A 12,437-nucleotide genomic window follows, 5' to 3' on the forward strand; every position below is an offset into this window, starting at 1 on the left:
CCGCAGGTCGCGCCTAGGCGGCGGCGGGCGAGTCGGGCATGGAGGAGAATGAGGTGGAGAGCAGCAGCGACGCGGCGCGGCCCGCGCGGCGCGAGGAGCCCTCCGAGAGCGGCCTCGGCCTGGGGACGTCGGAGGCCGTGTCCGCGGACAGCAGCGACGCCGCCTCGGCGCCCGGCCCCCGCGCGGCGGCCGACGACTCCGGCGTGGGGCAGAGCTCGGACCGCAGCGGCGCCTCCTCGGTAGGAAGCGGCGCGGAGGACGGCGGGCGGTCGGGGGGAGGGAGCGGCRCCGCGGCTCTGGCTCCTCGCACCCGCAGCTTTTGGTTTCTCGGCGTGCTCCTGGCACGGCCTGGGCAGGGGGAYGCTCGGGAGCCAGCTATGCTGCTCGGCAGCCTTGGAAGGCTGTTACGCTCCCTGTTAGGTGTGTGCTTGCCTGTCTGGGGAGGGCAGCGCGAGCAGCACTGGAGGTCTGGGGTCTTGGCAGTAGCTAAATAAACCACTCTGATACCTTTCCTTGAGATTCTGCAAAATAAAATATTGGTGGTCTTTGCAGACACTGGCTCCCCCAAGGGGCTGGCCTAGCAAAGGCTTCTTAGCTGAGCTCCTCTGGTCTCTTTCCCACTTAGGAAGAGGTGTCTGAGAGCAGCTCCAGCACAGATGCAATTCCCCGGATTTACCTGCCAGATTCTTCCTCCATTGCCCAGTCCACCCTGGTCTCCAGTGTCTCCACAGTGAGCCAATCCATCATGGTGTCAGAGTCACCGCAGGTCTTGGTTCACTCCAGTGTCATTACAGACGGAGCCACAATGGTTTCAGACTCAACTGCATCCACTTCCTCAGACCTAGGTTCTGCTATAGACAAAATCATTGAGTCCACGATTGGGCCTGACATCATCCAGAGTGAGTGTACTCTCCCAGCTGCTTGTGTTCCTGGCAGATCTGTCTGCTGCTCGCCTGGAGCTCTGCATGCTCCAGATGCTTTGGTGTGATGTGCAGCAGGGCATGGGAGGGAAGCTGCTGCTATGCCAGACCTTGGAAAAACACCTTTGGTTAGAGATGGGGCRAAAATTTATATTTGCGTACATATGTATTCAGTGAGGATTTTTCTGCCTCAGATTTCTGCCTCCCCCTCTCTGCTGAGGGGTTTGCATGGAGCTACTGGTTGTTGCGAGGGGTTGCTGGACTGCTCTCCCTCTGCCTCAGTGTTCCTTCAGCCAAGGTGGCAGCAGTTCAGAGCAGGCTAAATCCCTAGAGCTGAACCTTTTCTAACCTCTTCCCACTTACGCCTGAACTTGAGAGCAAGACTTGCCCTGTTGACTATACACCCCCRATATTTGGCAGTTATCATTCTTTTGCTTTCTTTCTCCTCCTCAGGCTGCATCGCTGTGACAAGTGCTGAGGATGGTGGTGCAGAGACTACTCAGTACCTCATTTTACAAGGACCTGATGATGGTAAGGATGCACCTCCAGTAGCAGGTTTCTCTGCCTCTAAGCCTTTTCCTGTTTCCATACTGTGCCTCCAAGCAAAATCCACTGTGTTGATTTGTAAGAAAGCATAGCGGAGAAGCACCCAGCTCCCTCTCCCTCCCCCCAGCAGGATAAAGGACAAGAGTGGAGCCTGGAGAGGATATCCCAGCTGCATCAGCCCAGCCTGTGTACCAGAGTCACCATGGTTGTGCTGACTGTTGGGAACTCGTGGTTACTGAGCTAGTGTTCAGCCCTGTATTCAAGATATACATATGGCTTGTATGCAGATGAGGTTGTGCTCCTTGGCTGAGCTACTTTTGGTGTTTCAGGTGCCCCCATGGTGTCCCAGGTGGCCACTTCTGCTCTGGCCAATAGCTTGGCGATAGAAGCTGTTGCTGATGGACCAACATCCACCTGCCTTGACCAACCGGGCCCTTCAGACCCCTCTGAGCAGTCTGAAGTACTGGAGCTGTCCACACAGCCAGATCAGGCCCGAGAGGCAGATGGTGGGGAGGAACTGGATCAGCCAGACATGGAGACCCTGGAAGAGATGATGGAGGTGGTGGTGGTGCAGCAGTTCAAGTGCAAGATGTGTCAGTACAAGAGCGTCTCCAAAAAAACTCTAATCAACCACATGAAAGAGCGGCACTTCCAGCCAGGTATATGGGGTGCTGCCAGCAGTAAGGACTGCAGAAAATTTTAGYTTAGTGCAGATGGGCTCACTGCTCTCTCTGTGGAAAAAAGTAAGAGGAAGAGTAAGAGCATAGAAACCTGCTCTGTAGTGCAGTCTGGTAAAGAGTTTTCATTCTGTGTTCCGTGGTAGTAGCTTCAGCTTTGGCTTTGAAGAAGGGACGTCCACGGAAAGGGGGTCCTGCTCCAAAGACTGCAGAGGAGGAGGTCGCAGAGGAAGAGGAAGATGATGATATCATGGATGCTGGTGCTATTGATGACCCTGAAGGTAGGATTCATTCTGCCTACATCTGATGTAGCCTAAGCTTTTCCCTTATCTCTAATGCTTTGGTGCATTTGCCTCCAGAGGACAGTGACTATAACCCAGCTGAGGATGAGCCTCGTGGACGACAGCCCAAATACAGCCGCACTGTCCCCACATCCAGTGAGGAGAGGCCACGGCGACGCCCAGGGAGACCCCGCAAGTTTCCTCGTCTGGAAGACATGCCTCCAGACCTGCCTGAAGGTAAAGAACCGAGAGGCAGCAGCCACTTACTGAGTTAGAGGGGGAGCAAAACGCAGGCTCCCAGGAACCCACAGCAAGGATGTCAAATGCAGTTGTGCTGTGTTGCTATCAAACAGGAGGGGAGGTGGAGCCCTTAGTGACATCCCAAAGCACACAGAGCTGTGACCTACAGAACTCGGAAGCAGCTAGTTCCTCTGGACTGGAGAACGGAACCAGCGAGAGCCTGGCAGAGCCCAGCATTAGCCAGTCTGACTCTGAGAATAAGGATCCTTCCTCCAACACCGGCCCTGAGGAGGCAGATGTCATCCCCAGGAGGCGAGGACGACCCTCTCGCCGCTTCCTGGGCAAGAAATACCGCAAGTACATGGGGCGCAGGTGAGGGGTGTGTGTTAAGCCGTTGCTGGGCCGTCTGGCCTGTGACCAGGGCCGGTCCAGCCCCTCTTTGCCACCATAGCTCTGAGCCCCAGTTCTGCTTCTGCAGGTACTACTATAAGTCACCCAAGCCCTTGATGAGGCCATATCTGTGTCGGATCTGTGGATCACGTTTTCTCACACATGATGATCTGCGCTTCCACGTCAACTCACATGAGGCCAACGACCCACAGCTCTTCAAGTGTCTTCAGTGCAGCTACCGTTCCCGCCGCTGGTCCTCCCTCAAGGTGATTGCTGCCTATCCTGTTCCCAGGCTATCCCACTGAGGGTGCCTGATAGCCCCAGGTCTCATGGCTCACTCTCTGCTGCTTGCAGGAACACATGTTCAACCATGTGGGCAGCAAGCCGTACAAGTGTGAAGAGTGTAATTACACCAGTGTGTACAAGAAGGATGTCATCCGACACTCCACAGTACACAGTCGGGACAGGTAAGTAAAGTGGGAGACCCAAAGACTGTCTTGAAGCCTGGCTTGACAGCGCCAATATTCTTCCCCCTGCCCTGGGAATGCAACTATGGCTGCCTCTGCGCCTGATCTCTGGTTCTCTCTGAAATGGGCAGTTTTGGTGTCTGAGATACAAGGGAGCTCAGATTTGGGGTTTGGTTGACAGGGATTTTCTATCCTTTTTCAGGAAAAAGAGAGCTGATCCGGTGAGTCTGACTACCTTGATGGCTTGAAGCTCAGCAATGTTACTCTGTGGAGAGGCATGCTTTCACAATTTCTTGGTGCCTAATTGATGGCAGAGGTTTTTGAATCAACAAAGAAAAGGCATCCCAGGCTTGTGATGGGGATGGTAAGAGGGCTATTAATCCTCTCCCAGATGAGCTCATCTTTGTGTTCTTCCTTCAGCCCCCAAAGCTGAACTCCTTCCCATGCCCTGTATGCAATCGTATCTACCCCATGCAGAAGAGACTTACTCAGCACATGAAAACACATAGCACAGAGAAGCCGCACATGTGTGACAAGGTGAGAGGATGGGAACTAGGCTGAACAGGGGTTGGTAACAAGTGGGGCTGGACAGGAGGTGAGTGTTGCTTTGCTTTGTTTTCCTGCAGTGTGGGAAGTCCTTTAAGAAGCGCTACACCTTCAAAATGCACTTGCTGACACACATCCAGGCCATTGCTAACCGCAGGTAAGAGCCAGATGACAGTCTGCAGCATGTCCTGATAGAGCCAGCGTCCCAGGCTCCCTCTTACAGGGAGAAGGCAGAAGGTCCCTGTTGCCTCTGCGACAGATGGTCTTGTCCTGGCAGGTTCAAGTGTGAGTTCTGTGAGTACGTCTGCGAGGACAAGAAGATCCTGCTGAACCACCAGCTGTCACACATGAATGACAAGCCCTACAAGTGCAGCTTCTGCAAGTACTCCACCTTCCGCGAGGACTTCTTGGTCTCACACATGGCTGTCAAGCACACGGGTGAGAGAAGGTGCCTGCTCGGCCCCAGTCCACGACATGTCTGTACCCTTCTAGATCTCTTGCTTCTCCAGGACATGGGTGAGAGTAAGTCTGCTCTCTCTGCCATCCTTGGAGACCCCTGCCTGACTCCTGCCTCATATGTTCTGCAGGAGGGAAGCCATTTGCTTGTGAGTTCTGTCACTTCACCACAAAGCACAAGAAGAACTTGCGCCTGCACGTGCAATGCCGGCACGCTGACTGCTTTGAGGAGTGGGCACAGCGGCATCCCGAAGAGCCACCCTGCCGCCGCCGCCCCTTCTTCACCCTGCAGCAGATTGAGGAGCTGAAGCAGCAGCATAGCCAGGTGCAGGCCAGCGCTGAGCCAGAGCCTGGCACCCCAGTGAGTGCCATCACCCGTGCCTCAGCTCCTCCTTGCTCTTCATCTGCCCTGGCTGTGCTCTCAGTTCTTTCTCTCACACAGGTACCTCTTGGCCCTGTGTCCTACCACGCGGTCCAGGCACTCCCAGAAGCAGAGCCCCCCATCCTTTCCCAGGATTCCCTGGGAGGGGCCACCATCATTTATGAACAAGGTGACCTTCAAGGGAAGGTGGAGGGGATGAGGAGAATGTCAGTAAGCACTGTCTAACCTCCTCTTTCCAACCCTGACAGGTGTGGCTGGATCTGCAGAACTAGCCACACAGACTGCGCTGGATCTCCTGCTGAACATGAGCACTCAGCGAGAGCTGGCCACAGGCTCTCTTCAGGTAAGGGGGGCTGAAGGAGGGCCATGCCTATGGTGGGGTGGCAGGGAGAGGCTTACCAGCCCCTCTTCACAGTGCCTAGCCCTGTTTTGCTAGAGGAATGCTGCAGAGCCTTGCATTCCTCCAGCTGACCTGCTGCTCTCCCCAATACAGGTGGCAGTGGTGAAGCCAGGTGACTCAGGAGAAGTGGAGGCCCCAGATGAGTCACAGACACAGGAGGAGGGGGCAGAGGTGGATCCCATTGAGCATCAGCAGCAGAAGGTGGTGACACTACACATGGCAGAGCCTGGAGAGACATTGGTGCAGGAGGCTTATGAGGAGGCGACCTTGGGTGGCTCAGAGCTGCAGCAGATCACTATCCCCTTTGGTGGGACAACAGAGTACAGCATCATCACACCCATTAGTGAGGAGGTCCAGGCTCCAGGCACGCTATACAGGTTAGCCCTGTGGGAGTAGTGGGGAGACTGAGGCACCTCTGACATCAAATGAGGGGGCCTTTAGTGGGAATGGTATGAGACAAATCCCCTCTGACCCTGTCTTCTGCCTACAGTGAGGAGGAAAGCCCTGCAGAGACCTCTCACGCAGTTGTGGTGAGTGAAGCTGTGATGACTGAAGCTCTGAAAGACCATAACAATCACTATATCATGTCATCCAGTGTCCCAGGGAATCAGTTCCATCACATCGAGGTAAGGAGACGGGTATTTTTCTCCATTTCCTGGCATCAGTGTGAGCAGGCATGACTGGGTTTTTCTCTCTTAGCCCCTCAGTGGGGACACTGCCTTTCCCTCGCCAGCGGAGGGCCAGGAGGCACAGCCCGCCAGCATCAAGTGGCCTTTGGTGCAGTGTGTCACCCGGCAGCTCCAAAAGGACTCATCTTTGTCCCCAACCTCTGAAGGGCAGGAAATCTCATCCCCAAAGGTCAAGTGGCCTGCACTCCAAGGCATGGCCAAGAAGCTCTCGTGCAAGGTTTCCACAGCCAAGAAGCTCTCATGCAAGATTTCCACAGCCAAAAAGTTTTCATGCAAGATTTGCACAGCCATGTTTACAGGGAGAGCAGAAATGGAGAGTCACAAGAGAGCCCACATTGGGCCCAGCACCTTCAAGTGTCCTGACTGTCCATTCACTGCAGCCCTCTGGCCAGAGGTTCGGGTAGGTTTCCGTGGTACATAGYAGTCCTGGGAATAAGAGGTTTGGATGAATTTGGCAGAGTGACTTTCTGACTTTGCTTTACCCTTCTGTCCCCAGAGTCACATGGTTCAGCATGCCAACCTTCGGCCGCACAAGTGTACCCACTGCAGCTTTGCCTCCAAGAACAAAAAGGATCTGCGCAGGCATATGCTAACACACACCAACGAGAAGCCCTTTTCCTGCCAGATCTGTGGGCAGAGGTGAGTGAAGTCTGCTCTAGGTTGTTGCTGCTTCTGGAGACGCTCCAGAGCTCTGTAAGAGGTCAAGAGGCGATAGGGTATTAGCAAAGAGCTGACTGCCCAGACCCTACTTTYAGGAGCAGTCCCCTATTATAAGGGGCTCTGCCTTTAAAGAACAGTTCCTGCTTTAAGTAGTCCCAGCTTAGTCTCCAAGGAGTTTCTGCACAGGGAGATTTGGTACTTAGGAGCTGGCTGGAACAACATTTCAGGGCCTGGAGATGGCTGTGTCCTAGGATATGCTTGCAGTACTCGTGGCCTGGTTCTTTGCAGGCAGCACAGAGGCCATGTCTACCCGTGGGAAAGTCCAGCTCACTTTCATTCTTCCTGAAGGTTCAACCGTAATGGGCACCTCAAGTTCCACATGCAGCGTTTGCACAGCTCGGAGGGGAAGAGGCCTGGGACACCTGCAGCTCCTGCCCAGCAGACCATCATACTGAACAGCGATGAGGACACGCTCGCCACCCTGCAGAGTAAGATGTGTGCCCACCCTAACCAGCAGTGTATTTCCAGCTTTCCTGTGGTCAGAGCCCACAGTGTTGATTCACCTAGCTCATGAGCTGAGCAGGTTTGAGACAGATCTGGGCCAGGAGAAAGTTAGGATTGGTGGTGGCAGCAGGACCCAGTGAGTGCAGTGACTGCTATTAAGATTCTGTGTGCAGAACAACAGGTGAGGTGTTTTTTCCAAGCAGGTCCTTAATAGCTTAGTGCATTCAGGGAGCAGCAGTGCTGTGAGCAGCTTGTGGTTGAAATAGGAAGTGGAATTCATGCTGTTTGATGTCAATCTTGGGTTTTACCCACAGTGCCCTCTAGTTCCTTCATCTTGGGAGAGTTGTAGCTTCTTGCCCTCTGTGAGCAGAGTTAAGAGAATGTCCTGTGCTCCTCAGTGGGGTGGACATCTGGCAAGGGCCACTCCTGGGGGTGGGGCTGGCTGGCAGCTCTGGCGGTGTTTGCACTGGCTTTCTCCACATTCCAGCGGCTCTGCAGTCTGGCCAGGCAGTGCTCGCTCCCGAGCGGCTGCAGCAGGCTCTGGGACAGGAACACATCATCGTTGCTCAGGAGCAGAGCATCACGAGCCAGGTGAGTCACGCTAGTCAGTCATGTCCTCCCACCCTTTGCTGCCTTTCTGCATGGTGCCGTGCTGGTCCTTCATCTCAGAGGGCTTACAGTCAGTCATAGCTGACGCTGACAGTGCTGGCCTCTTGCTGCCCTGCAGGAGGAGGCTACGTACATCCAGGAGATCACAACTGCCGACGGACAGACAGTACAGCACTTAGTGACATCTGACAACCAGGTGAGGGAGAGGGCTGCGCACATGAGACCTGTCCCATGACTTGGGGGACCAGAAGATACTGCAGAGCTGGGGGCGGGACAGCAGGGAGACTTGGGAGCAGTGGAGAGAGGTGGAATGGGAAAAAGGCACAGAAGCYGGACAAGAAACAGCTCTCTTGTGGTTTGAGGAGGGCAGTGGTGTCGTGTCTTTTTGGTCTGAATCCCTGTATTTACAGGTACAGTACATCATTGCCCAGGATGGCGTACAGCACTTGCTTCCGCATGAGTATGTTGTTGTCCCAGAGGGACATCACATCCAGGTAAGCGTCAGACTGGCTGCTCCCTTTGCCCAATGGWTGGGGCCCACGAGGGTGCCGTGTGCCTGGCAAGGCCTCCTTATGTTCCCTACAGATTGCTCTGTTTAAGTCACAGCTTTGTTCAGGAGGCAGGGAACACCGCTAGCCCTAACACAGTCTTACTTCAGCTCTTGTCTTCAGGTGCAGGATGGCCAAATCACCCACATTCAGTATGAACAGGGCAGCCAGTTCCTCCAGGAGCCACAGGTAAAGGGACAGGTGTGGTTGCTGAAGCTGGTGATGCTGTAGGTAGGGCTGTAGGGGAGTGAGCTCTGTGTGCAGAGCTAGAGAGGAAGGGTTGTGAGATGGAACTGCAGGTGGGTTAGAGACTCACTGCAGCAGCTGTGGCCAGAGCAGCACTCCAAGAGGGACCCTGCCGGTACCAGACTATCCTGCTTTTGTTTTCTCTTACTGCAGATCCAGTACATGCCTGTCTCACCTGAGCAGCAGCTTGTCACTCAGGCACAACTGGAAGCAGCTGCACACTCGGCAGTCACAGGTAGGGCCAGGGCTACAGGGCTAATCGGTGACTTGGCTCTGACAGTCTGATCTCCCTTCTGTTCTCAAGTTGCCAGTCCTGCATGGGAGATTGTGATGCCTCCTATCAGCTGCTGAGATGCCATCATGCACTCGGTCCAACTCCACTTGCAGAGCTGCTCATTTACTGTAGCTAGTGGGGTCTGTCAAGGCAGCTGTGTGCTGGCTGGCTTGCAGTGACCCTTGGCTGAGCAGGGATAGGGTAGGGAAGGCTAGGTTGCTGTCTTGGTGCCCATGTCCTGTAATTCTGGGAAAGGACCAGCCATGGTCTCTGTCAGGGGAACTGTGCTGATCTCCAGAAGTGTCGGTTCYGGAACAGTACGTATTCCCCTGTTCTAGAGGCAGGTAGTTGCACTGAGAGGCTTGGCTTACCCAGGGTGGAAACAGCTTGATGTGTATTTGCAGGGTTAATCAGAGGTCCTTTTCCCACTGTGGCCCTAGAGCCCTTCCTGAAGCATGATGTCTTTGGTACCATGTGCCCATTCACCTGAAAGCAGGCAGCGAGCATGGAGAGGGGCCCTGGGAAGCAATCTGCTTTCCTCTGCCCTCAGACACAGGAGCAAGGAAGTACTGACCACCCCTCCCCTCCTCTGCAGCAGTGGCTGATGCTGCGATGGCCCAGGCGCAGGGCATGTTCTCCGCAGAGGCGACGGCCGAGCAGATCCAGCAACTGCAGCAGGGGATCCACTACGATGTTATCACCCTGGCAGATTAGCAGCGGGGACAGGCCTGGCTGACGTTGACGTTCTGGGTCATCCTTGCTGCATCAAGGCAGCTGCACCGTGCAGAAGCCTCCACAGCCAGCAGTTGCCTTATTGCTTTGGGGCTACAAGGGACGTGCCTGAGTACCCACCGGTGGGGGCATGCYGCTGCTTTGCCTGCGCAGCGAGGGGTCCTGTGCATCCTCCTCTGGCACGGGCRGCTGTCTCTTGAGCAGGAACTGCTCACCAGCCAAGGCCGTGAGGCAGGCTGAGTGATGGCAGCGCTCTGATGCGGCCAGTCTCTGTACCTGTTGCACTTGGTGGTCTGAAATCCCTTTTCCTGAATCATGTCTGTGTGGGCCAAACTCGAACCAGCATCTACCTGGCACACGAGGATCCTGGGTGAGAGCCATGGGGCCGAGCACAGCCATGTGATACGGTGTGATATGTGGGACATGTTCAGCAGCCTCAGTCGTGTTCCCTACTCCTCAGTTGTGGGGTGTGTGGTCCTGGCGTGAAGGCAGCCTTCCTTCCCTTGGCTTTTCCAGCCTGCAGGCAGGCATCAGTGGGGCTTTGGACTGGAGGAACTCAAAATAGGAAGAGGCAGAGATGGAAGATGTTCTATTTTTCTTCTGAAGAGGGATGGACTCTGCTGCAGAGAGTTGGTGTGTAGGTGGTTATGGGAGGGGTCGATTCTGACATTCTCAAGCTTTGAATATGCTTATTAATAAAAAGGGATTGAAACCTGCATGTGTGGAAAAGGGTGGTGGCTGCTACCCCTGCCTGGARGATCTGTGATCTTACACCAGCATCCTTGTGAGTACCCAGGCCGGCAGAGAAGGGTAAAAACACTTTTGCTACTGCTCTACTGTTGTATGTTCCGTTGAGTGCTGGGGTAAAGGGGTCCCARATACTATTAACTGGGGCCAAAAGGGAGAAAGGAATAGGTCGTTGCTGGCAGATGCAGCAGCCCTGTTCTGTCACCTTCTCTCTGCTGGAGTGACCTTGACTCTTGGGGAAGTGAGCTGTGCATCTGGTAGAATGGTGATTTTGGGGCTGTAGTCGTGAAATTAATCGAGCGGTAAACAGCCTAAATCCCATGTAACTGTCCCAAACTACACATGCTGCCCCTCCCTGAGCGGATTGTCTGAAAGTATTTACATGTGATTATAACAGCTAATCTCAGAGTTTTAGTTCTATGCATTTGCATTAAACTGATTATCTGCAGAGGGGGGAAAAGGGCTTAGAAGCACCCAACTTCGGCAAGAGCTTCTGCAGGGCCTGAGCTCAGCGCCCGTCTTCGCTGCCAGCCTGACCTGGTGTGATTACTGTGCTCGGAACCAGGCGCTCAGTCCAGCTCTTGTGTTGGCGGGTGTGGCGCTGGGGCTTGTGCTGGGAGCCCTGGGGCCTGCTGACTGGGCGGCAGAGCAGGGTTCCTGGGGAGCACCGTCCTTGTCCCCTGCCTTGGCCTGGCTGGGGCTGCGGGCAGCAGCCATGCTGCACCACGGCCCCTTCCCAGGCACCTGGGCCGGAGCGCTCTGGACCCCCGACCTCCTCGCCCAGCGGGAGGGGGCTCRGTGCCCGCGGGGCGGTCCCGCACCTCGGGGTGAACGGCCTCAGCCCGGCGGTGGGGGTCGCGCCTGGCCGTGTGCAGCCGTGGCTCAGTCCGTGGCCAGCTGTGCCTGTGCTTAGCCCTGGCTGCGGCGCTGGCCCTGTCCAGCTGTGCTGCGCAGGGTTAGCGCTGCAGCAATCCGTAGGCGCTTTCCTAGATTACGGCCCCATTATCTAATAAAGCGGATCCGGCGGTGCGGCTGCGCGTGGTGCTGATTAGGGCCGGTGGAGTCCTGCGGGGACAAGGTTAGGGCACAGCTGTGCAGGCGCGGGGCCGCGGGCGGGCGGTGGCGGCGAGGGCCGGCCCCGGCCGTGCGGCCTGGCCATCCCCTCCCGGACGCGCGGCGCAGGCATTCGGGGCCGCCCCGCGGCTTCCGCGCTGGGGCTGCCGGAGAGCACGGGACCAGCCCGAGGTGGGGACGGGTCTAGGAGCGGGGGGAGGAGGTTGGAGCGGCCGGGATGGGCTCCAGGCGGAGCTGGGATGGGGCAGACGGGAGCGGCGTGCTGCCACCGCGCGCACCGGGCACTGGGTGCCGGCAGGGCTCTGGCCGTGGGGCGCAGCGGGGCCAGGCCGGGCGGGAAGCTGACAGGGGCATCCCGGCCCCTGCTGCCTGGCACTGGCCTGAAGAGCCCACGGGCGCCTGAGTGTCTCGGCACGGCCCTGCTGCKGCCCCCCACGTGTCTGCACCCACGGGCGTCACCGGAGGCCTGCGTTGTGCCTGGGGATGCTGCCGGGCTCGTTAGCCCCCGTGACCTTCCCCTTCCCGACCCCAGACAGAGCTAAGCGGGTTTGTTACATATTTAATATCCTGAGAGCGTTATTAGTTGGTATTTAATTACGGATACAACCTGCGGGATAATCCCGGTCTGAGCGGGGCGGCTCCGTGGGGCGCTCCCGGGCGCAGCCGTGCGCCGCAGCCGCCGCGCCGAGGCCGTGCGGGGGCTCCGCTGCCCAGTCCCGGCCGTCGCCATCCCCGTCCGGTCCCGGCCCCTTTGCCCCCTCCCCTGCAACGGGACTCCGGCTGCGGCCTCCTGCCAGGCTGCAGCTTCGCCCCCTCTTGCCCCATGGCCGGGGAGGGAGCGTTAACCGTTTCCTGGCCCGGCACCGCCCCAGCTCTGCCCGGAGCGGGGGGCAGGGGAGGCCGCGGCGTGCGGGACGCGGGCGATAGCGAGCAGGGGGGCGGGCGCCGGCGGGGGCCCAGCGCCGCGGGGCCCTCGCACCCCGCGCCGGGCCGGGCGCAGGCCCAGGACGTTTCCGGCTCCTGCTTCCCCGAGCGTCTGCTCGGCGGAG

The 12,437-nt window shown here is 57.0% G+C and overlaps 1 protein-coding gene across 8 annotated transcripts; it reads left to right on the forward strand.

Annotated features, from left to right (window-relative positions):
• The first annotated feature begins 8 nt into the window (after positions 1-8).
• ZNF335 (zinc finger protein 335) lies at positions 9-10,283 on the forward strand. 8 transcript variants are annotated; one of them, XM_085318019.1, is made up of 27 exons: positions 9-239; positions 626-899; positions 1,374-1,451; positions 1,796-2,125; positions 2,290-2,424; positions 2,503-2,661; positions 2,754-3,036; positions 3,143-3,320; positions 3,409-3,521; positions 3,724-3,742; positions 3,942-4,058; positions 4,148-4,224; positions 4,345-4,505; positions 4,655-4,884; positions 4,966-5,074; positions 5,154-5,248; positions 5,399-5,682; positions 5,796-5,931; positions 6,005-6,394; positions 6,491-6,633; positions 7,003-7,142; positions 7,646-7,749; positions 7,886-7,963; positions 8,178-8,261; positions 8,439-8,504; positions 8,715-8,796; positions 9,431-10,283. In XM_085318019.1, exons 1-27 carry the CDS (start codon positions 39-41, stop codon positions 9,547-9,549), a joined length of 4,185 nt encoding a protein of 1,394 aa, XP_085174145.1. In that variant the 5' UTR covers positions 9-38; the 3' UTR covers positions 9,550-10,283. The 8 variants fall into 8 exon arrangements, with proteins under 8 accessions (XP_085174145.1, XP_085174151.1, XP_085174149.1 ...); XM_085318025.1 differs by having other exon boundaries at positions 5,002-5,074; XM_085318023.1 differs by having other exon boundaries at positions 4,655-4,848.
• The last annotated feature ends 2,154 nt before the right edge of the window (positions 10,284-12,437 follow it).

Source organism: Rhea americana, unplaced genomic scaffold (genome assembly GCF_003343005.1).
Source record: "Rhea americana isolate MKP2758 unplaced genomic scaffold, rheAme1 scaffold_514, whole genome shotgun sequence".
Lineage (NCBI taxonomy): Eukaryota > Metazoa > Chordata > Aves > Rheiformes > Rheidae > Rhea > Rhea americana.

Bases quoted from the DNA above. Each gene is read 5' to 3' on its own strand.
- ZNF335 (XM_085318019.1), top strand. From the start codon at position 39: ATGGAGGAGAATGAGGTGGAGAGCAGCAGCGACGCGGCGCGGCCCGCG. The intron at 1,452-1,795 runs GTAAGGATGCAC...TTGGTGTTTCAG, and splicing joins TTTACAAGGACCTGATGATG to GTGCCCCCATGGTGTCCCAG. The intron at 3,037-3,142 runs GTGAGGGGTGTG...CTGCTTCTGCAG, and splicing joins CGCAAGTACATGGGGCGCAG to GTACTACTATAAGTCACCCA.